General features: G+C 41.4%; 1 protein-coding gene across 1 annotated transcript in view; it reads left to right on the top strand.

Moving 5' to 3' along the window:
* FBN1 (fibrillin 1) overlaps positions 1–25,002 on the top strand; it is a 225,167-nt gene that overhangs the window by 156,846 nt on the left and 43,319 nt on the right. The window contains exons 33-43 of the mRNA XM_045812176.2: positions 7,737–7,859; positions 8,003–8,125; positions 9,259–9,384; positions 11,161–11,283; positions 13,036–13,158; positions 14,152–14,316; positions 16,702–16,770; positions 16,867–16,992; positions 17,911–18,033; positions 18,685–18,843; positions 21,537–21,608. Coding sequence (XP_045668132.1) covers positions 7,737–7,859; positions 8,003–8,125; positions 9,259–9,384; positions 11,161–11,283; positions 13,036–13,158; positions 14,152–14,316; positions 16,702–16,770; positions 16,867–16,992; positions 17,911–18,033; positions 18,685–18,843; positions 21,537–21,608 — 1,332 coding nt within the window. The remainder of the gene's footprint in view (positions 1–7,736; positions 7,860–8,002; positions 8,126–9,258; positions 9,385–11,160; positions 11,284–13,035; positions 13,159–14,151; positions 14,317–16,701; positions 16,771–16,866; positions 16,993–17,910; positions 18,034–18,684; positions 18,844–21,536; positions 21,609–25,002) is intronic.

Raw genomic sequence — 25,002 nt, 5'->3', positions numbered from 1 at the left:
TACTTTAGATCTACGCTCAAGCTTTTTTCTTTACCTGTGAAAAAAGGCATAATGGATGAATTACCACTATAACTAACACCGTAAATATCATATTTTTATGAGGTTTCAACCACATTTTTATATCAGAGTGCTTAACATGCTAATTACTAAACATTCCTATCCCTTTATTAAAGCAAGCCTGCCTTGTCAACATTTCATTTAAGGTTTTATAACTAAGGTTTTAAAGAAACAACCTACAATTCGTATTTTTCATCAATTCCCATCAGTCTTCCAGTTCCTTAAATTAGTGTGCTTTTGATGTATCCAGTTGCTTTAGCCCAAATAATTCCTGGGGATTAGCAAATCTTCTGAGGTGATAATTAAACCATTAGTAATTTTGTTTGCCTAATACCAATAGTCCATAAGAAAATCTTTTCACAATATTTGGAGAAGTTTATTTTATTAAACATCAAATAAAAGAAGTCATTCTGTGTGGATGATATTGTTATTAAGTATTTAGTTGGTGGTTTCAAATTTGAGGCCATGATGGTAAGTATGTGGAATAATATATTACAGTTTCACTATAGTGACTTGTAGTAATATGACAGATTATGGGATATAACATAATTTAAAACATAACGGAGATCATGGTGAGCTTGAATTAGGTAATGGCGTAATTTCTTTACAAATAACAGACTTTAATTCCAAAAGCCAGTTTGGCAAGCCCTTGCGACTTGAAACGAACATTAAAATATTTGCAGATTGGCAGTGTGGTAAATGTCCTTTTCTTAATTATATCAACATTTTTTCAAGAAAGTTTGCAAGGATATTTATTATCATTCCGAACTGTCCAATAATGCTAAGTTTCAAATTTATAGATATACGAGATAATGCCAATAATATTACTATTGGTTCAAAAATGACAAATTCTAGCCAAATTATAAAGAGAAGCATGAAGCTAGAATGCTTTCACGCTCACTATATTACTCTTCATATGAAGCATGGCTAGGGGTCCGTTCTAGTAAGTGGAACGGCGTTTAAAATCGCAACTACTGGTCTCTGGGGTACAAAGGATGCTTAGCTCAGTATGTCTGTGGCTCATTCTTTACTGGAAGCTTTCAGGATAAATACAGGACTTGAGGTAAGGGGTGGTGGTCCGGCACTGATGTAGGGGAAGGTAAGAGAGTTCCATATTGCATTTTACCTAATAGAGGCTAATACCATTGTTCGGGTCCGTTGACCTCACTGAAATTCAGCCCAGAGAACCAAGAGGCTTACAGAGGGAGAATTTAATCGAAGGGGACAGTCTTCATTCCCTATAAGAAAAGGATCTCTAGAATTTCATGCTCCAAATTCCAGCTAACAGAGGCATGTACAGAGGCTGATCATTTTAGGCCTTTCACCATGAAGAAAGCTTAAGATTTTATACAATAGTAATATCATTTTAGATAAATGAGATATGATGTGTATAGTGCCCTTGGCACAGTGCTTGGTGCACAATAGCTGGTCAATAAATGGGAGCTATTGTTGTCATCATAAAATGAGACCTACAGACACAGTACCCAGCAGTCATTGTAAAGACACAACTTCTAGTTCAGCAAACGTCTATACTACTAGTTACTGATACATGCTTGAAATGAGTTTAAACTCAGTATATGAAAAGGCTTGTTTTTCATAATTGAGTTTGCACCGTGGTGATGAGAGCCTTATGCTTCATAGTAGATGAGATGACTCCAGTTTTACATTACGAACAGCAGTCTTTTGGTAAATCGCATGAACAGAAACTTAGATTTGAGGTCCAAGAAATACTCTGTTCTTTCCTAAGGGCCAACATCCCTCTACTTTTAAATGGTAGCCTAAAATGACTTTTCAGTTTCATCGAATCCAGCCAGCACTGTCGGGAGAAGACCAGAGTTTCACAGCCCCGTTGATATCAGAGCAGCGCGGCATGTGATATTCTTAACGCGAAGCTGTAGAACTCGGGATTTTATTGCTAGTTCTCCCACTGGTTCTCGAGCTTGAACAACTCACCAGGGTGCCTTGTAGTTATGCAAGTGTTCCTCTTGGGTAAGCACCCCTGCAGTGAGGTATGGAAAGAGGGGGTGCATCAGTGAGGGAAGAGAAAGAGGTCCTCTGTAAATACTGTTATTCAACCAAAAGGATCACGTTTGATTGGAAATGACTTACACAAACAGGAGTTGGCAGTGAGTTGGTATACTTGAAAACAAGTTTTAAAAAATCTGAGCCAGGGTGTATTTTTAATCCCATGTAACTAGGGCTCTTTTAGCCTGCTTTTAGTTTGAAATTAGTGTCACTCCCAACTTAGAATACCGTCAGGTTACCCTGGTGATAGTCATGTTAAAGGCAAGTGTTTATAATGTCCCAGGCAACTAACGTAAATAGAGATATGTATCTTGCCTAATGGGATAAGCAAGCCACACCACAAATAGCAGTGAAGAACAAACCTGGAACAATGTTTTTGATGATATATGTAAATATATTTTTTACATATATAATATATATACAGACACATAATGTGTATACTTATAATATATATAATATATGTGTGTGTGTGTATATATATATATATATATATATATATATGTATATATATTTGAGTACCCTGTAAAGGAATTATAAAAATATGTATGGTATTTCATAGGGAAGAACTTTGTTTCATGAGAACTCAAAAAATGTCCTCTGGGTTCCATTACAGCTTTGTCTAAATATTTCAGCTCCCTTGTCATTACTGATTGTTTCCATTTTAACAAATAAACATGTTTTTTTCTCCCAATCACTTTAGCAGCACTCAGAATCCACCCACTGACTTACATTCCCAGCCCACACAGATGTTAAGGGTTTCTTTTTTCTCCTTCAGCTTTGTTCAAATCATGGGTGTTTCTGAGGAGAACGTTTAATTAAATGGAGAGAGAATGTACATTTGCTTAAAATCTAGAACATAGCTCTTCTGTCCTAGCTTAAGGGTGCTGGGTTACAGTTTTTCTGTGGCCCACATGCAAGGCTTCTGCTGCTCATTCTACATCATTGTAATCAGACCACAAATTGGAAGAAGGAGAACCAGGTTGCTGCTAGGTGCCATCTCTGGTGGGTCCTGGCTTTCACAAACTAATTCGTAAGACCCTACCTCCCATCATGGGCTCACTCAGTCAGTTAGTGAGCAAGCACGCCATTAAAATCAGAATTGTTTCTAGTTAAAATAGCAGCATATCTGGGTAATTCCATTTCTCAAACTCTCTGCTGCTTTTCACACGAGAAATGTTACTCATAGGTCTTAGTCCATGACAGAGAATCGTATACTTCAAAACCATCAGGACTCAGGGAGAATTTGTGCCCGTTTCCTTCCAGCTTCTTATCACTGCTAATTGTCCTCTACTGGCTGTCAGCCTGTGAAAACTCCGTGGGTGTTCAGTTAAATAGTCTTGGCTCGCATCTGGGTCCAAATTGAGAAACCCAAGCCTTCATGTTTGGCCTCTCCATTTATTCTAATGTCCTCTTCTCCAATGCCCCATCAAGGAGATCTCGCGGTGTGCCAGCTCTGCTGCTACTGATGTCCACATGGCAGGAGGGCAGGTGTGTGGGGCTGATGGAGCCTCGCCTTGTAGGACTGTCAGAGGAGGCCAGAGCAGCTCAGAGCACAAGCCCTTACTCGAGTGTCGGGGGACACACCCAGCACCTGTGCACGGGGTCTGCTCAGACCACACCCTGGCCCATCAAGACAGCCATGCAAGGAGGACCTCTGAGTCTTTGTGAGGAAACTTTGGTGGGGTTAAGGAGGTTGCAGTGTCAGCCCTAAATTTGAATTTCCTTGCTTTTCTTGGCTTGGGCTTATTCTTAATCTTAAAAAAGGAATTTTCTGTCTGGAGCAAACTTGTGGGGGAAAGAGAACATTTGTACAGAAAGAGATGTTCTTGGCAAGCATGTGCTATGTTTCCTTCACACTTATTGAGGAGTAGATGTTTGAATACAGCATTTTGTTTGCTTGTTTTCCTTATGGCTCAGTTTCCCCTTCTGTTTGCTTTTATAATGAAGTGCGTGCAGTCTTAGGTCCAAGTGTGCCATAGAAATAATTAATAAATAATAGTGGACAATAGTATGCGTGCACATATACACACGTGCAAAGAGCTTTTCCTCAAAGGTGCCTTTGCACCTTAGGACCAACTCACTTGTTGCATACTGACGGGAAGTCATTGAGATAATGACTTAAACAAATATTCATGAAATGGAGACTTGAATATTGTCTCCTGAGTATCATCTCCTGGTATCTTAAAGCCTATGATACATGGCTTCTTGCAGATGGAATTTCTTTTCACCTTGAAAACATTGCAGTAAAACTACATGTATTGTCTTGCATTATAAATTTATATTAGCATATTATTGATTAAAAAAAGGGAGGGAGACTCCTTTTCAAAGAAATGGCTCTTAATTGCAAGATTAAGTATGAAAGGTTAAAAAAACTCATATGCAAATCAGGGTACATTTGGTCCTTAGAAAATTTGGAAAGAAAAAGATTGACAGGCTAGATTGACAGGCTATGATCATCTCTGAAAATTGTACTTAGTAGAAAAGATTAGTGAAATTTTCTGTAAGTCTGTTAATACAAAGATTTTGAAAACTCCAGAAAGTGGGACTTAGAGTAAAGTTCTTATGTGACTGAAGAAATCAGCACGATTAGGCTGCCATGGCCCAAGGGAAAGTGCCGAGCAGCAGACAGGGAAAATGAGTTCAAGTGGACTCAGAAATGAGTTCTGCCACTTACTGACCTTGGGGCCCTTGAAAGTCCCCATGTTCTTGGGGACCACGGTATTCTCCTCTGAGTAACTGAGAATTAGGAAAGTCAAATTCTGAGTTTTTTCCACTTAGAAAATGCCTTGACTTTATAACATTAAAAAGCTTCAATACTTAGGCAGTGGAAGCTCATCATTTCTACCAAACTCAGAGATCGGGACAAATAAAGGAGGGAAATGAAGACAGGACTCTGCAAAAGTGGTCCTTAACTCTGAGGGGAGTGATTACCTGAGGACGAAGTGTCAATGGTCCTGCTTGGAGCCCGTGAGGTCAGGCTTACTTTCTTGAATTCCCGAGCATACTTACCACTATTATCCCTGGGCTGGCCTTCCTCCTCATTTCCTTGGAATGTGCCGTGCTCAATTAGTCAGTTGGTTAAAGCTTCCAGTCACAAGTCTAAAGCTGCCTGGTATGTGCCTCCCTTGACCTGCTTTAATAACTCAATAGACTCATGTGGCTGCCAAGGCTACATTAAAATTCACCCATACAATACATTGTGATTGTAAGAACTTTCTTCCAGGCGTGTTTTCATTTTACGATTGTTAGTGATGTTACGAAGTATTTTTGTAGGAAAAATGTCATTATTTTATTTTGTGTTTGCTCTAGAAGTTATGAAGAAGCCAGAGATCCCAGGACCATTTCAGGGCTTCAGATGGAACATTTGGCAAACAGTGTGTTTCCAAACACTTTCAAAAATCATTTAATTGGGCTTCTTAAGTAAACAAAAGGGTAAACACAAGTTGCTTGCCCAGTTTCTTTTTCATGCCACTTTTCAAATGATCACTGAAAATTCTTGCAACATTTCACATGCCCAAACTATCCTTCTTGACCTAAGTTTTGTGTTAGACGTTGGTTTCCATATAGAGTCATAGTATCCATATTTCCGAGTTCTTAGTTAATGAAACAGTTGTTATAAAGTGAAATACCTGTCTTTCATTATGGATTCATTTTGGGGAATAAAGATTCTGGTACCGATTTCAATTCTGATCACCAACAGGGTATCTTAAAATTCAACTCAATTCTGATGACAATATCTACCCGGAGATAGTGAAAAATGCCACAGGTTAAGGGCTCAGTTTTACAGACTATCCTCATTTCAGATGCCAATCACAAGTCCAGGTTGTTACCTGTGCTTTTGAATGACTGGCTATTAATCCTATAAATCAGAGGTTCTCACCACCCTCTGTCCCATCACAGAACCCAGGAAACCAGTTTCCTTGCTAGATTACCAGTTTATTATAAAAGGATATAACCCAGGAACAGCCAGAGAGAAGGGATGCACAGGGCAAGGCATGGGGCAGGGGTTTGGAGCTTTGAGGCCCTCTCTGAGCAAGCCATTCTCCTGGAATCTCCGCATGTTCACCAATCCAGAAGCTCTCCGAACCCATCTTTTTCTGTTTTATGGAGGCTTCATAACATAGGCATGATTGATCAAATCATTGGCCATTGGCTGTTGATTCAACTCCCAGCCTCTCTCCCATGGAGGTCAGGGGGGTGGAACTGAAAGTTCTAACCCTCTAATCACATGTTTGATTCTCCTGGCAGTGAACCCCATCCTTAGGTGAAGTCCAAAATTAACCTCATCAATATAAAAAGACACCTTTTGTGCTCTCATCACTGAAGTAATTCCAAGGGTTTAAGAGCTCTGTACCAGAATCAGGGACAAAGACCAACTGTTTATTTCTTATTATAAGTCCCAATATCACAGAAAACAACACATTTCACTTTATATTTTATGGCACTTTTAGATTATAGAATCTGTCTTGGCTAAATTTGGAAATGGAATTTTGGAGAATGGAGAACTTTCAAGAATTTGGGGTCTTTTAGTAATGTTAAAAAATGAAATTGAGTAAAATTTGAAGATTTTATTGGCTTTATTCCATGATTTATGCTTCCAGCAGCATCCCATCTGGCAAATACAAAGGAGCTCCAAGGAGCTGTACAAAACGGAAGGTTTTTCTGGTAGAGAGGGGGAGAGAAGCAAGGAAAGAGGAGATTGTTTCAGTCAAGGTCTCCTTCCTATGGGGACAGGAGAGGTCTATCAGGTAGATTACCTCTTAGTGCTAACCTTAGTTACCAGGTAACTCCAGATTAACTGGTTAAAAGTTTCATTCCTGGAAGAGGCTGCAATTAGATTAGGTATTAAGCCATGGTTGGCTGATATGGGGCTTAGCACAAGTGACTGCGTTTTAGGCCTGTTGTCTCTTTTTGACAGTAATGTGACCTTAATCTGGTACTCCTTTTACAGAAAAATCTCCATTGGATTGATTTGAGTTTTACATGAAATATACAAGAAGGCTTGGGTCTCCAACGTGCTAGAACTCTGAGAAGCTAGAGGAAAGATGGTTCACTCACTGCCTTAAGGAAAATTCCCTGCAAATGTTTGAATTAGCAATGCCTAAAGTAAAACCTTTATAAAAATAAAGTGTAATTAATTAATCTAGTACTTCCATTTAAGAATAAACTATATTTAATATATAGCATATGAGTGAAAAAATTTTCTAGTATGCCAACATTGTATTCCTTTGTCTGTATGAGATATGATAACAATGTACACCATTACTCTATAGTTAATAAAAATATTGGGAATAGAAACATGTGACCATGCGTGTTAATGCCATAGGACGTTAGGCAAATCGCTTTTTAAGGTCTTCAACGAGAAAGAGGTTCATTTTGTTTTGCAGTGACTGGACACTTACCTTAAAATAATGGGAGATAATTAAAATTAATAGCAAGTAGCATCGTATTGTCCTTTCTTTCTAAATTAAAACGTAAAGCTGTTCAATGTATGTAGAGTTATATATGTGAATGCTAAACCAATCTATGTTATATTATGGAAAGTGTGAAAGTGAGTCAACTTTTGAAGTTGCTAGTTGCTATTGCTAAGTTATTTCAAAGACCAAAAAGGCATCCGTGCTAACCTTTTTTTAAACCACTGGTGATTTTTCCAGACATCAACGAATGTGAAATTGGAGCGCACAACTGCGACAGGCATGCTGTATGTACCAACACGGCAGGAAGCTTCAAATGTAGCTGCAGCCCTGGATGGATTGGAGATGGCATCAAGTGCACCGGTGGGTTGAAAAATAATTGCTTCTCATGAGCTGCGTAGATTATAAATATGATACTATTTAAAATTCTGTAAAGAAAAATGTGCATACTACTGACTTTAAATGTGATGCTTTTTGCTCATAATGATGTGACTTTTTTCCATAAGATCTGGATGAATGCTCCAACGGGACACACATGTGCAGCCAACATGCGGACTGCAAGAACACCATGGGCTCCTATCGCTGCCTCTGTAAAGAAGGCTACACGGGTGATGGCTTCACTTGTACAGGTAGGCTCGTGTTGGGAGCAACTGTGGAAATGGCAATCAGAGAAGCCAGGTGTTGGACCATCTTTCAGACTGTTCGTTCTTCAGGCTCATTACAGTCAACTTTTAACAGAGAAGATTAGGTATTTGAAACAACATCCCCGTGGAATGGAAATTTGGAGTCAGGTCAGTTAGGGAGACCTCAGAAGCTAAATGTAGTTACATAGTTGATATGGGTATCACCGTACGCAATGATGTCATTACTTTAAAAAAAAATCACACTCCCTTTTATGATCCTTAGCCTTTCTATTTTTGTGCCTATTTCTCACTGAAAACATTGACTTGTTTTCTGTACCAAACCCGAGGGTGAGCTTGCTGTAGAAAGCTATGTAGGGAGAAGGGGTTCAGACGTTCTAGATCATGATAAGATATTGAGATCCATTTCATATGACTTGAAAGCATGAATGTATCCTGAGCACTTTGCTCACAAGTTGCCATTTAAACATAAAGGAGACTAAGGTCCAGTCAGTTGATTTGCCTGGAATTTTTTCAAGTCGCTGAAAATTTTTATTACATTTGAAATTGTTTTTGTCCAACCCAGTGAAGTTTTGTCATCATAACCCCCCTGTTACTCCTTAGAAAATATTCGGAGTGTCATGTACTAGGCATATATCGTTCATCTGTTTGATATTTAGTGCCTGTGGTTATTAGCAAAGCTCGGTAGAGATCGAGCAGACAGGAAGTTTGGCCTCCTTCATCGCTGATGCTCTAGGTCTTTTGCTGCCCATCTGAGCCGAGTCAGAAACCTGAGAAATGGGTACAAATCACAGCACATCATTTCCTGTCATAGATGTGTCCTTCTGTGCACAACCCTGCTCACGAAGGCTTTAATTCGAATGCTTCATTTGACTTAGTCTTCATTTTACATCATTAGGGATAATTTAGCATTCAGGATTCCGAATCTGAGCCCCATATTCGTGGACTATTCAATACTAACATTCAAAGGAGAGGAAATAATGGGTTTAAAGGTGTCAAATAGAAACTATGATGAGACCCCGCTACACTCAGGAGGTTGACAATGATAAAAAATGAAAGGCCTGAGGAACTGGAAAGCTCCTAACTGAGGAAGAGTAACTTGTGTGTCTTTCTGGCTGTAGATCTTGATGAGTGCTCGGAGAACCTCAACCTGTGTGGCAATGGCCAGTGCCTGAACGCCCCGGGAGGGTACCGCTGTGAATGTGACATGGGCTTTGTGCCCAGTGCTGACGGGAAAGCCTGTGAAGGTAACTGACGGGGAAGCTGCCGGGGTCCTTGCAGGGCCAGACAAGGTTAGGTCATTTAAACATTCCTGATTTTTTTTTTTTTTAACTGAGGTGTGTTTTGGCTTCACATCTGAGCTGGTCAGTTCAGTCTGTGGAGGTATTGGGTCTCCAGCTGGACCATTTCTCTTTGTGCAGAGAGAAATCTCAGCTTTCTGGCCACAAGCTGCACATCCAGCCTTGGCCAGGTGGTCAGCATGAGTACACCGTTGGTCATGGGAGAGGGAGGCTAACCAAGTGTGGTTAGCTCAGTGCAACCCGTTTATCCCCATCGCTAGGGGAAGGAGCTAAAGTACCAGTCCCCCGATCATGTCCCATGGAAGGATTCTCCTTAAATATGCTTTTAATCTCTGTTATGGTTTGCTTTCTAGAAATAAAAGCGTTAATAACAGAGCAGATAATCTTCTCCATATGTAGAATAATGTACTGGGCATGTCTCACATGGTCTCTAAATATCTACTCTATGTGAACATGGGGCAGTGTTTTGCAAATCCATTCAGTAGGGGGCCCCTAGGGATAATGTTATACATCATGCTGTCTCTCAGCACGAGGCTCTGTCTTCCTGAGGTGTTGGTCGGACAAGAAGAATCCTGGGAGCCTGCTGGCTCAGGATGGCTCCCACTAGGAAACACAAGGTTCTTCTCTTTCCCCACACTTGTCAGATTTAAGTGCATTATCCCTCATGGAGAAGAATTAGTGTCTACAGTGAACTAAAAAGATTTCAGTAGAAATAAACAAATGATAACCATTGACAGTAGAAGTTTAAACAAGACCCTGATTAATGTCTTAACTAATAATTGTTGCTTGTTAATAGGACATTAACTCAAAATCAGTCTGTAGCTATGACATGTATACTGATTCTCTCATACAGTTCTATGTAAATACTTTTCTTTGTTATGGAACCATTAGGTGTTCTTTATACAGTTTATATTAACTATGCAGACTTCGATATAAAATTCCTCTGAGGCAAGAAACCAGATTATGCTCTTGACCATGTGCCTAATGCCTTGTTTACTCTTGTTACTCTGAACATCCAACCAAAACAGGTACTCTGCCACCTCTGGTGACATAAATAGTCACAGTCCGAGTTTTGCTTCTCTTAATGCTATAAGGGAAGGTTGTGTGTGTTTGTTCGTTCTTCGTATAAATCATTGCCGGCAGAGGGGTTGTGGCTATTTAAAGCCAGTCTCAAGGCGGTGAATGTGCCTGCATGTCAATTACACAAGCAGGCGGTTAGCACGAGGTGGGGACCAGAGCCTGAAAGAAGCATCTGCAGTTTTTAGACCTCCGTCAACAATAGCGAGCACCCAACAGAGCTCTGGGCGTGCAGACAATTATAAAACTGACCATAAAAGTTACCACAAAGCCTTTGTGGTTTGTAAAATTTTAACCCACGATAAAAACAGTAACAGTGTAGATAAGAACAACCAAAAAACTGGGTCACAGATAGCCTTTTGGACTGTTACTTCACAAAAGGGACATGGGCCTGTGTGAAACACCAGAAACCGTACATAGATAATGCTTAGCCTACTGCTTGGCACGTAGTGGGGGCTGAAAAAAAGTGAGTTCTCACCCAAGAGGCTTCACCTACGTGGCAGCTGGTCTAACAGGCTACAGGAGAAGCATGTAGGTTGATGTCAGATAGTCTTCATTTTCTTAATAACATCAGGTGATGGCATTAGGCAGTTCCTTTAGCACGAAAATAAATTTCCTTTCTCCCCCTTTGCATCCCTCCCCAAGATATCGATGAGTGCTCCCTTCCGAACATCTGTGTTTTTGGAACTTGCCACAACCTTCCCGGCCTGTTCCGCTGTGAGTGCGAGATAGGCTACGAACTGGACAGAAGTGGCGGGAACTGCACAGGTAAGACATGCGTTCACGTCAGAATCTGCTCTCGGCTTTCCCGGGGACCTGGCTGTTGGGGCCTCACTGGGACCTCGTAAGATTATTCAGAGTCACAAAAGAAAAGCAGAGATGAAGCAACAGGAATCCTAGAATAAATTCCCGGGAACGGGTTACATGTGAGGATACAGAGGGAAGAGTGGCAGGCAGTTGAAGGAGCAGGGGCTGTAGCCTTACAGTCAAGCTCATGGCTGCAGAAGAAGGGTTCCAGGGGTGCGCTGGCTGTAAGGCTTCCCAGCTATTCCTTTTCTCCTTAGGCACATTTGCAGAGAGTTTCCTTTTGAAGGCCACGCACTGTGCTGGGATCATGAGGTTTCTCCTTGCACTTCTCCACTGTAACACCCACTCCTTGCCACCCTGGCCTGTCTGTGGTCACCAAAGAATGTGTTTCAGAGAACTCGCCTACCAATTTCTAGCGGGGTGATCATTTTCCTGTAGAGCAAGGAACTCTCGGGGAGCATAAGAAAAAGCATGAGAAAAGCTATAGGCCCTCAGTAGACCGTCACTTGGTTCACTTTGGCACTGAGTTAAGACTTCGCAAGACATGTGCAATTCTCTTTCCCAGGCCACCCGTCCATTCCAGGATATTGAGGAAACATGTTCCTTTCTGGATAGGCCCAGGATTTCAGGGGGAAAATGGGTTTTTCCAGCTACCTAAACAAGCTATGATTCAGTGGCTCTGCAGATTATGACCATCATCGGCACCATCACAACCACGTCCCTGAATTAAGTTTGGACCGGTACTCCTCCCCAGGCATTCTTCTCCTGTTTTTTCTGAAAACTTTTGACACCAAGCTAAGCCTCTAGCATACTCAGGAAGTTTCCTCTCCATGGCCCATACTCCTTCCTCGGGGCCCCATCAGCATGTCTGACCTCATCTCCGTTAGTCTGCCCTGTCCCTCCAGGTTCACATGCAATCTGAACAAATGAACCGTCTGCAGAGGAACCTACAGGAGGGTTACCAGGTCCGAGGTGGGGTAGGAGGGAAGTCCAAGGAGAAGGTATCAGCCTCATTCCCCGTTCTCTTCTGTCTGAGTCAGCTTGTCTGTTCTTGAGTATTTCATGAGTGTTCAAAACAGACAAAAGGGTGCAATGTGCCAAAACCCATGTCCTAAATCTGGAATTCTGTGTATATTTTTGGAATAGAAACTGAAAGGGAAATATTCCACACAGCACCAGTGATGGGAGAGTGGCTCTTAGCAGGCTGGAAGGACCATGCTAAGCCTTGTGCGTGCATCTGCACTCATACTCAGCGGCACGAAGGCAGGCATGCCCGGTTGGGGAGGTGGCAGAAGTTGCCTGCTCTTAAGGGTTCCCTGGGACATCTTGCTCTAATTTGGTGAAATAACAAGCCACACATATTAAATATATCTTCTTAAAACCAGTGTCTGAATTTTCGGTTGACCGAGGTCACAGTAGTGTTTTGCTTTCAGTTACCTTGACTGGAATATTTTTCCTAGTTCCAAAGTTATATTTTCTCCTGATGACGAATTTGAATGCTAAATGTGTTCCAGGGGAAAAAGACCAAAGACCATGACATATTTCCTTCCTGAGGGGTTTTATTTCAGAAGTGGAAGACTGTATTTCTAGGTGTAATTATAACTAGTAACTCTTAAAATTCTTGTTGGGAGCCCCAGACTCGGTGCTACCGTTTCATGGTGATGTGTGCCCCCACACTGGCCGACAACTGTGCCCCTTGCTGTTCGGTTTTAGATGTTAACGAGTGTCTGGATCCAACCACATGCATCAGTGGGAACTGTGTCAACACCCCAGGCAGCTATACGTGCGATTGTCCCCCCGACTTTGAGCTGAACCCAACTCGAGTTGGCTGTGTTGGTAAGAACTTAAAACTTTTTTTTTTAATTATTTAACAAAATTCATTAATGTATCAACCAGTAAGATGTACCAGTTCAAAGGAGAATTCCAAGTACCACACATACACAATCAGGAATGCTAGAATGAATTTACAAATAGATACAAAGCTGGTAACCACAGGGAAAAAACAGTTGCATAATACAGGACAATTCATTTGCATTTCTATGGGAAGGAATTATTTGTATTATTATCAGTTTCTTACAACTTACAGTTTTACAAAATAACTCGAAGACAGCAACCAGCATAGATAATCCAAAAACATGCCTTAGACAGAACACCCAGGAATTTTTGTTGCCAAAGTCTTTCACAATTTTTCCTAATATTACTAAGTGAGATAAAGATGATAGTTTCACATCACTTCAGGTCAGACTTAGTTCCAAGCTAGTCCACTATAAATTTATTTCTAAATCTTCATTTTCAGAACTTTGGGATTTTTGTCAATTTCTCATGAAGATCAAAGGGTTTCTTACCCCTTTAACCACAGAAGCTTATGATGATTCCAGCATGAAGAACTGACATATAGTGGAGGCAAATGTTAATGAATGAGGACCCTACCTCCTGCCAATGTCATGGCATGTTAGAATGGATAGAACACCAGTGTATACCACACCAGCTGACTGGGTTGCAGTCCCACCTGTCACATTACTCAGCTCGGACACAGACCTTAAAATTTCTTAGAGAAGTGTACTTTTCTTTTTAAAGCAGCCTTGAACATTTCACTCTCAAATTTTAAAAAAGTAATAATGTAACAATTTCAACATTTCCTAAATCTGGTGTATACTTTCAGTTATTTTTTTCTATAGGTGAAGTCCCAGTATATGTGTTTGGGCACTTTTCAGTTTCCCAGTAAAAGTAAATTATGGTTTTTAAGCAGTCTCTGAGATGGATTTGAATTTTCAGTCCTCACCTAGAGAGAATCTTCCTGACACTCTTTTGTTCATATATGGTAAATAGATACCCGCTCTGGGAATTGCTATCTGGATATTCGACCTCGAGGAGACAATGGAGATACAGCCTGTAGCAATGAAATTGGAGTTGGTGTCTCCAAGGCTTCCTGCTGTTGTTCTTTGGGGAAAGCCTGGGGCACACCTTGTGAGCTGTGCCCTCCTGTGAACACATGTAAGTGTACATCCTCCTGTTTATTATTATTACTCCTGTTCAGGCCAGCTCTCCTTTCTAGATCCACAGGAAAGAAGCCACAGAGGGAGAGAGCTGCCACCAGTCTCTCCTCTTTGGTCAGGGAAGGGAGATCAAAACTCTCAGACCTGTTGAGCGACCCCACGCCCACTTTGGGTGTCAGAAGTGTCCCCAGTTGACTCGTACTAAAAGGTCAGGTGGGGAAGGCCACATTTCACTTCTGAGTGAGAAGTAGATAGCATTATTTTAAGGAAGATTTTCCAGGCTAGGTTACTTATAGAATATGGCTTACCTTCCAGGAACACATTGATTGACCTCTCCTATCATCTACTGGCTAATTTTCAAAGGCTCTAGGACAGACTGGAGTGTCCCTGGGTGAAAGAGAAGCAATTAGTCAAGTAAATATGAAAGGGCAGACTATTTCCATTCTTATGATATGGCTTGAAAGAAAGCTTTAGAATGTGATTGTATGAACATAAAGAAGTCTTCTAAAAAATCTAAAAGGCTTCTCATTTTTCTAAGTGGCTCCTATGTTAGGGTTCAGAGTCAGATACAGCTTCTTAGGCAAAGGTTAGTGGTGCTGCTAATAGTGTATATTGGGATAGCTACGGATTCTTTCCTCGCTGAAGGGTCATTTGTTCACTTGTTCTAAACTTATTTGTCGAGTACCTAGAGGGTGTACTTTGGGTGTGCAAAGATGAAGTAGACTAGATCCCGCCCTCCGGAAGTGTACGGTCTAGCTAACTACGATCCAGAAAGAAAAGCTATGATTCAGTGTAGGTCTCAATAAGGGAAGAAAGAACAGACACGTGCCATGAGCGGGAGAAGGAGCACGCCTGCTTCCAGTTAGGACTCTCACTTGCCACCCATGTCACTTTGGGCAAGTGACTTAGCAAGATTGAGTTTCCTCATTCATTGAAGGCGTTATAGGATGAAAAGAAGCGATTCCTGTTGAGCACTCGGCACCGGGATGAATGCTTACGTAGCGGGCACCTCTTTCTCTCTTCTCTTAAGAAGGGAAAGTCAGTTCTGAATGGCAGAGGTACCGATGACTTGGGGTGTTTTTTAATTGTCCTTGAAGGAAGGGTGTGACCTGAAAGAGGAGGCTTAAAAAAAGTGGATGATTGCAGGAAGAGGAGGAGAGAGCAAATGAAAGAGGGGGGTAGTTAATTTCATCGATGTTGAAAGAAGCAAGCCAAGATGTTTAAGTAGGAGAGTCAGCTCTATTGATACATAGTGAATAGCAGGGCAGTGCAGGTCCACACTCCCCCAAACTGGATCAGAGCTAGGACTGTATACATGTTGGCATACACACTTAGCATTTCGGAAAGCCAGGAGAGGGATTATCAGATTTGGAAAGACCGTGATGATTATGAAAGAGCCGATTCTTTTCGAAGCTAACCAGGAAGACACAGCAGATTAGGTTCATTCTTATTCACATGTTCCTGTATGTATGACACGGCTGGTGCATGGCACTGGAATAAATGTTTTTGAGTGAAATACTTGAATGACAGAATTCATGGCGGGAATCAAAGGACACTGTAGAAAGTTGGTTTGGGAAATCAGGGAAATCAGTACTGCCCTTGGTAGAAACAGAGGGGCAAGAAAGACCTCTAGGCATTAAAGAGAAGAGTGGGATGGAAGGGGTGCCTCCGTGGCTCAGTTGGTTAAGCATCTGCCTTTGGCTCAGGTTATAATCTTAGGGTCCTGGAATCAAGCCCCACATTGGGCTCCCTGCTCAGTGGGAAAGTCTGCTTCTCCCTCTGCCCCTCCCCCGAGCTTGTGTTCTCTCTCCTTCTCTCTCTCTCTCTCAAACAAAGAAATGAAATCTTTAAAAAGAAAGGAAGGGAGAAAGAAAGGAAGGAAGGAAGAAGGAAAGAAGGAAAAGTGGGATGGGAACCAAGAAAGAAGAGATTTTCCCAAGGTTCTGTTTGCAAAGGGTTTTGGAGACAGGCTGATTAACATTATTAAGGAAGGAATTACAGCCTTACAGAAGAAGTAAGCCTGAACAAAACATAAAAATGGAGGAGTTTGTTAGAAAATAAAAAGGGGAAGATAATCTTTACAAAGAAAGAGTGACAGCGATTGGGAATAAAATAGTTCCCAAGAACACGAGGCCAGGAGAGTGGGTGGAGGGTCCAAAGACTAGGGACAGTGGGTTTACACTTATTTGGCACACAGATTAAAAGCCATTTGAAAATAACACGTATACACAAAGTTGTTAACTTGCTTAAGATGGGTGGAGTAACTGCTAAAGATTCCTGAAAATGAATATTTTCAGTTGGATACGTCAGTCTTTCTCTTGAGAACACAATTTCTAGAAATTTTCAATTCAAAAGAACTCAATTTGATTTTTTGTTTCAATAGCTGAGTACAAAATCCTTTGTCCCGGAGGAGAAGGTTTTCGGCCCAATCCTATCACTGTTATATTGGAAGGTAATTCTGTATCCCTGATCTTAAAGTATGCACGTTTTGAACTTCCTTGGGTTTATTGACAATGCTGAAGAAATGCCGTTGTTTTCATTTTGATAGACATTGACGAGTGCCAGGAGCTCCCGGGGCTGTGCCAAGGCGGGAAATGTATCAACACATTTGGCAGTTTCCAGTGCCGCTGTCCAACTGGTTACTACCTGAACGAAGATACCCGAGTGTGTGATGGTATGTGGTCCTTACAGGATGATGAGTTCTCTCAACTATTGAAACCCGACCTCAAAAACCAGCATAGAGTCACCAGTAAAACTAAGAACTTAGCAGTATAGCCAATGGTCTAAACATGAACACAGCCAGCTGCACACAGGGCAGCTTGCATTAATGTCACTGACATGCTATCATTTCCAATATACCCCACATCTTCCTCCTTTTCTAAGAAAAGTGGAGTTTTCGTATCTTGGGCCATAGTCCCACTTATGTCTGCAATTTTCTGGGCACTTTAGAAAAGCCATTTTTATTAGAGTGGCAGAAGACTCATTTCAGTGACTTATGAATTCTGGGAAGTTCTGAGTTCCTCTTCTTCCTGTTCTTCACCACTTACCATCTGTACTGATGCACTGAAATGAGCTTCCCTTAAAAAGGCAGCCTCTTTGGTTTTATGATGGAAGCGATCACTCCTGTTCGTCCTGTGTTATTGGAAAGATGGAGACGATTGGCCACTTTTGGCTTTCAGAGCCCTTGGACCATAGACCGGGGTGGGAGAGATGGTTTTCATCCATATGCAGGAGTCACACAACAGGTTTTGAGAACATATGAAATATTAGCTGTCTTTCTGAAGGATAGTTGAGAATTATAATTTGTCCACATTTCCATCTCCACATGCCTTTGAGGATATTACGGACTCATTTATTAGGAACTCCTATCAGAAGGCAAAACCTCTTTTTCTGGAACTTCCTTTCCTGAACACACACATGAGCATAGACAAAGGACACTGATGAATTAAACATCTATTTTTCTTATCCAGATATCCAAATGCCCCTGGGGATTTTCTCCTCCATTGTCAGCATTTATAAGGACGCTGAGTCTCAGACAATTCCACAGAGTGAAGTTTTCATATTCATGTGTCACTTTCTCTTTGGATTCCAGACGTGAATGAATGTGAAACCCCTGGAATTTGTGGTCCAGGAACATGTTACAACACTGTGGGCAACTACACCTGTATCTGCCCTCCAGACTACATGCAAGTGAATGGGGGGAATAACTGCATGGGTAAGTCCAAGCTTTTCTGAATCATGCATGTTTGGTCCTCATCTGCGAAGAGAAAAGGAGCTTGTAACCTCAGCAATTGGTCCTTAGTGTTAGTTACTCATCAGACCGAGTGCTGCCTGCCACCCTTTCACTGTCTTTGTAAGAGCCTCCTCCCTTGTAAACCATAAGCTTGGCCTTTTTTCCCCCACCTTGTGTGGGTGGTTGGGAGTTTTCTTTAAAATGTAATGTTGGAAAATCCCAAACAACAGTTTCATAGTACTTCTTTTGTTTGACTTTGGGTGTATCTTTATACAATTATATTTACAGCACTGACCTACAGTATTAAAACATCATGAGTCGGAAATGAGAAAATTGCTGCCAAATAGCAGTGGAGAATTGTTACTAAGAGATTGGGTGGAGAGTCGTGTAAAGTTTATTAATGCTGCAGCTCCAAAATGACTTCGTTCTGTGGCACAAAATACGAGGGAATACATTTCTCAAAGTCCCCTTTCTTACGGCAGCATATGTGGGTAGAAAATTGTGTAAGGGCAGGCTATTCCTGCTCTCATCAGAGTCAAGTTGCAATAAAATACAAAAGAAGTGCACTGCTTGAGTACCCCTCTAGAAATCTGTTGTGCTTTCCCCACGCTATCACCAACCCCTTCCCTCTAGATATGAGAAGAAGTTTGTGCTACAGAAACTATTATGCTGACAACCAGACCTGTGACGGAGAACTTTTGTTCAATATGACCAAGAAGATGTGCTGCTGTTCCTACAACATTGGCCGGGCCTGGAATAAGCCCTGTGAACAGTGTCCCATCCCAAGCACAGGTGAGTTGCACCATTACCAAAAATCTAGGTTGATAAATTACCCATGGACTGTGGGGGAAATGAGTCTCAGCAAGAGAAGAGAAGGGTTCATTGTTTATCTTCCTAAGCAAAAATCCACTCACAAAGGCGAATGTTTAAACTCACAGTTGATTCTGGGCCTTCCGGCTGAAAATTGAGTCACAGAACAGACTTTCTAGCTTGTACACTGGTTCACTCATCAGACTTATAGACTCAGCATATCATAAAAATATAAACATTGTTATTGTTATGGCGTTCACCACGTAGCTAAAAGACTGGAAACGTTACACAAAGCAGTAGGACAGGTAGGTGAGCCATATTCTTATTATTCTTACTTATTTGTAATTGGTCTTGTTCCAAAAAGAATTTAAGGCAGCCCACAAAGATTTGAATGTAAAATAAGGCCTAAGGCAAATGGCGAACAGGGGTAAGTAACTTGGAGCAAGGAGAGAGGCTAATATGCAAAAATCCAAGCTGGGAATTTCTACACACTTGCCAAAGATGAGCAATAAGTTTGGCTCCAAACTTCCTAGCAGTTCGTATAAAAAGGGAGCGCTAATCAAGTCTAAGAGTCTCAATGACTATAAAGCAAACTTAACACCATGCGAAAGCACAACTCTTCTTGAGAGAAATTTTTTCTTATATCCTCATAGAGAAAAATCTCTGTGATGTTATTTGTTTTAAAAAAGTCTAACCCATGTCCTTGGAGTAAAAGAAGTGAATTGGTGCATGGTTCTTATATCAGCTGGTAAATGATGACATCATCATTTAGAGTGAATGAACTGTGATGCATGTATTGATTAGAACATTCTCTAGTACCTACTCCATTCCCCATAGTGATCTGGAAGATATTAAATCTCTTGTCTGGTGCTGACAATGCAGAAAACACAATATTCTTTTTTAGTGAAATATACCAGTTCATCCGTTGTTTACTCCAGAAATAATATAATCATCGTCACTTAGAATTACCAAGAGTCATCTCCAGTCTGCAAGATGTCTCTAGACCAGGGGTTGGCAAGCTACAGCCCATGGACCAAATCCAGCCCACCACCAATTTTTGTATGGCCCAAAAGCTAAGAATGGTTTTTACATTTTTTAAATGGTTGAAAAATACCAAAAGAATAGTAGGTCATGACCTGAAAAGCATATGAACTTCAAATTTTCATGTCTGTAAATAAAATTACATTAGAACACAGCCATACTAATTTGTTTACTTATTTTCTATGGCAGCTTTCATGGAATGGTTGAGCAATTTTAATAGAAACTGCACAGCCTGCAAAACCTAAAATATTTACTCTTTAGCCCTTTAAGAAAAAAATTGCTAACCCCTACTTTTGACCAATGGTCTTCGAATCTGTTGATTACACATACCTATTAGTAAAAAAGCTGGAGGTTACATGTACTTGGTGCGTGTATTTCATGTAAAACTCCATGTGTATATGTCCATATGTGTGTTTTTTCAGTTAGATTGAAAAATGCATTTATTATTGCATGCATTATTTTCACAAAGTGTTCTATTAGAAAATATGCACAAAAATTTTTGAATTAGATTTTACAAAGAGAAATAGAAGTCTTAGAATTTTTTCTTAATCTCAATGGATCATTATTCTCCCTACAGACAGCCTTGGAAACCCCGAATAAAGACTGTCATTTACTTTCAGAAATACCTGAGTTTTTAAGAACTTAAGTATTTTCTAAATATAAAATGCAAGATTTCTTCTTCATGCTGAATCTTGGCCAAATCGAGTCATGGCCTTTCTTTAGGTATATAGTCTGCACGCGTTTTGGGAGCTCCTGAAGTTTGTCCGGATGACCAGTGTCAGCCGGCACTGTACTCGTTAGAAGCAGGCACTCACATATCAAGGAAATAAAGCACTAGGGAGAGAACATGCTACATTTTGATTAAAACACTTCCAGAAACCTTTTATAATTTTCAGCGGGTTTGACCAGTAGGGCAATGGCCACCTTGAGCTTAGATCGAAGCCATGCTTTATCAGTTAGAGTCGGGATCTGGAATTACGGGACCTCCGAGTTAAAAGGGACTGCAGATGACACTTCATTCATCCTTTATTATCAACTCTGATGAATTCTGGGCGCGCGAGAGGAAGATAGAGGGTCGGGGGAGGGAGAGAGAAAGAACGAGAGAGCTGCACCAAAATCCAGCTCCCCAAATTGAAGTAATGACATAAGCTGGTTGTTTGAACTGAATTAGTCATTAATAGACCTGATGTCAAGCACTTGGCTAGATTTGCTACGGTCTCCCCCGATCTGCTTCGGAAATGGCTTTTGTAAGCATTCCTCAAATCCTAGATCCCTTAATGCGAGTGGAAAGAGGCACTCTTGCCAGTCCCTGGGTTCAGAGCTGAACAACATCCTTCTGGAAACCCAAATTCCTACAGGCAAGCTCATACGAATGCGTGGGCTCTGATGTGGAGACCTCTGCTTCTTCCTCAGTAATACGTCAACATGAGCTCACTTTTCATTCAGTGTTTGCCTTAAGGGCAAGGTTACAACATCTGGGGGAACTTTCAGATTTATTTCTTATTTGAAATTCTTCAAAATACAGATAAATATTTTTGAAGACATTTACGAAGTAAGTTCTTTCAGCCCAGTCATCGCTCTTTGTTGACACTTATTCTCGCCCCTCCCTCCCCATCTTTGTTTAATCATCGCAGATGAATTTGCTACACTTTGTGGAAGTCAAAGGCCGGGCTTCGTCATTGACATTTACACCGGGTTACCTGTTGGTGAGTTACAGTGCCATTGTTGGAATTTTCTGTTTTTGCCTTTGTGTTTAAAGACGGGAAACACACCCTTATTTTCTCAGTTTGGTTTTTTTTTTTTTTTTTCCTAGAAGGAAAAAATAGTTACACAATGCCATTTAGCTTTATTGAAACACGGATTCTTAGTCCGAAACAAAGTGCAAACACCCCGCGTAGCTCTGCCTGATTGGCGGCAACAGTTGTGGCTCGTGAGTGAGGGGGCTGGAAACCTTTTCACAAAAGTACAATCCAGCTTAGTTCAACCAACCCTAGGCATCAACAGAGAGAGAGATTCTGGGAGTAGGGCCAGTTGATGTTTGATTTGACTGTAATCCCCAATCTTTCCTTCTGACTCAGACATGAGTTTAATGTGACTTTGCATACCAATCTTTATGTGTAGGTTGTTCACATAAAGCCTTTTTGGGGATCGGTTTTATCTCACATGGAATCTCCTCAGGTCATCTGCTTTGGGAATTGCAGATGTGAAATTTAAAAAAAAAGAAAATCTTTCCAACCGGAGGCCCCGTCCGGTAACTGGAGCAGAGACCACTACAGCGCTAGAGACGCTTGTGCAAGATTCAGAAGTATTGCACAGCGTCCGGCCAACGGAGGCAAGGCCTTTGTGGTTTAAAAGCAAATAACATAAAAGTAGACGGAAAGCTATTGCATTCTCAGACTCTCTCCCCAGTGTGATTTATATGCATCCTTAGATGCCCCTCTTAAGTCTGAGCAGTTGTGTCTAGTAGCAAACATCACCACTTGCTTTGTTCCACCTTATTCTAATAAGTAAACTGAAATCCACATCAGCCTTTCCAATGACCTTGTTTAAGAAAACAAGGGTCTGGTCCAGCAATCAGCCTGGCTCCCTTAGTGCCAAATCCATATGGCTCCACAGTCTAGTCAACGTCCAAAGAAACTTCATGGTTTGGAAGGAAAAGCTGCTAAATGACATTGGCATGAAACACCTGGCCCTCGCTGCTTTGTTTTTCCCCTTCCCAAAACAGATCTTTTCATCTCCCTAGAATCTCTGATCCAAAGATAAGTGGTCTTTAACAGTAATGGTTCTCCATGGACAGATGCAGCATGTCCCCCTCAAGGCCTGCCCTCCAAGGTTGGCAGCAGCAGGCAAAGATTCGAAACAGCATCAACATCATCCACCAGTCGAGCTGGAGACGGCTCAGACATCATGTAGTCCAAATGCATTGCTTTACAGCTGAGGGGACAGAGGCCCAGAGAAGGGAAGGGACTCGGCTGGGGTCACCCAGCTAATTAATAACAGAGCCAGGACCCAAATCCAGTCCTGACTCACAGCTTGCTTTGCCTCAAGCTCTTGAAAGCTGGAAATGTGATAGTTAGCAATATACTTATTGTTACCAAATTCCACCATGACAAAATATTTAGATGACTGAGAAACTTTGTTTTATTTGAGCTTTATACTCTCCTTCTGAAAGGTCTTAAGATTGTTGGCATATAGAACCCATTCGTATGGGGTTAAAACTATAGCAAGTTTATTAATCTTGTCTTAAAATATAAACTTCTCCAAGTTGAGGTTCAAATGAGATCCAGACAGGAAAAGAAAATATAATTTTTAATATATCCTTTTGCTATTTTATGCCTAACAATGGCTAGAAATTTGACCCAGTCTGTTATTGTTAAACTTGATAATACATCACTCATATTTAAAATAAATGAATGTGAATATAATGTTTCATGTTTGAACTAAAAGAACGTCATCTGAATTGTTTTTCTGTTTGCTAATGGTACACAGTTGTGATGTTACTTTGCATAAGCTTTTAAGAACATGAATGACAAATGGGTGAAAAATTCAAACACATAATCACCTGTATTCAAAATAACAATATACACTAAGCTGTTTTTTCCATTAAAGAGATCAGTTTGCCTTCAAACAAAATTAAACCCTTTAGCAAAGGGTCTAAAATAAACCTGCGGTCTGTCAAATTTCTCCTTCAAAGCAGGCTGGCTTTAGAGTGGGATTGTTCTGAGACTGTGGCAGCTCTCACAGGCTCCACATACAACTGTGCCTGTCTTCTGACCACTGAGGCAAACAGAGTACCTTGCAGAGGCTCCCGACTAGAACATGTCAATGGAAGTATCTCAACAGCGTGGTAACAGACCTTTTCCAAACCTAGTGGTTTGGAAAGACCAGAGCTTTACATCCCCTCCCAGCTTCTGAAGCGCTCTGTGAGACTCCAGCGAGGGATGGTGGAGGGGTCCTCCAGGATAACAAGTAATTGGATTATGGTTTTGTGAAACTGTGACGTGGAAAAGCCTGAGGGAGGCAGGATAGCCTGTTAGCAGATTCCTGGTATCAAATCCTGACTCTGCCTCTTCTTAGCTGTGTGGTCTTCGGCAAGTTCCATCCCCTGGCTTGGCCTCAGTTCCATCATCTGCACAGTGCTGATAGTCGGTACCTGGAGACCATCTCATAGAGTGGTTGTGATGATTCAGTGAGTAAATCCAGGTTGAATGGTGACAAATAGGCCAGGTATATAGCAAGTGAGACACTGTTAACACTCCTACTACTATTATCAGAGCAGAGTCAGACAGAGAGTGGACCACCACGCCCATGAGGAGGTGAGACCTGCCCAGAAGGCCACCCCGCCAGTGGCCAGCCCTGCTTTAGCAGCCTGTGTTCTGGCTCTGCTGTCAATCCTACTTTGGTCCTGTCTTAATGCTCACCAATCCAACTTCCAGATACTGGTTTTTAATTTGCCAAATTATAATTGACCCAGACGGCATGCTAGGGACTGGTAAAACAGTGGTGTCACAGCCAGCCCCAGCCCCTGGCCTTAGGAAGCCACAATCTATGGCAACAGTCCTTCCTCAGTGCTGGCCCCACAATCACCTGGGGCCCAGCTTATACTCCCAGACCTAACTTACCCACTTTTCAAAGCCATGTGAAGCAGGAAAGGGGTGTTGAAGGGGAATTTGAAAGATCCAAGTTGTCCATGACCATGGGCTCCTCTGTGCTTCACCAGCTCTCCTTTCCCATGCTAGCCAAACACCACCACACACTTTGGGCAGATAGACCACTTATTCTCAGAGGCCCCTTTATTCTACTCATCTGGTACATAGTGCCCAGTGGGTACCAAGATGCTCTTACCTGGACAAAGCTGATTTCTTGAAACAAAACCAAAAGACAGACCCTACATCTAGATACTAAATCCAGAGTGTCTGAAAAGCCGTTTATTATTTTAATTTGATATTGCTTGATGTTCCCCATTTCCATCACCACCACCCCAACAGACACACCCCCACCCAAACACCCATGCATTTTCTCCTTTTTGGTTTTGGACCTTACGTAAACACTGAGTTAGAAGCTGCCGGCTTTCAGAGCCCATTTATCCTGCACAGAGAT

The sequence above is a fragment of the Ursus americanus genome, chromosome 36 (genome assembly GCF_024610735.1).
Source record: "Ursus americanus isolate L20-20 chromosome 36, mUrsAme1.1.p, whole genome shotgun sequence".
NCBI lineage: Eukaryota > Metazoa > Chordata > Mammalia > Carnivora > Ursidae > Ursus > Ursus americanus.
Note: the sequence above shows the minus strand (reverse complement) of the source record. Positions and strands in the feature narration are given on the sequence as shown.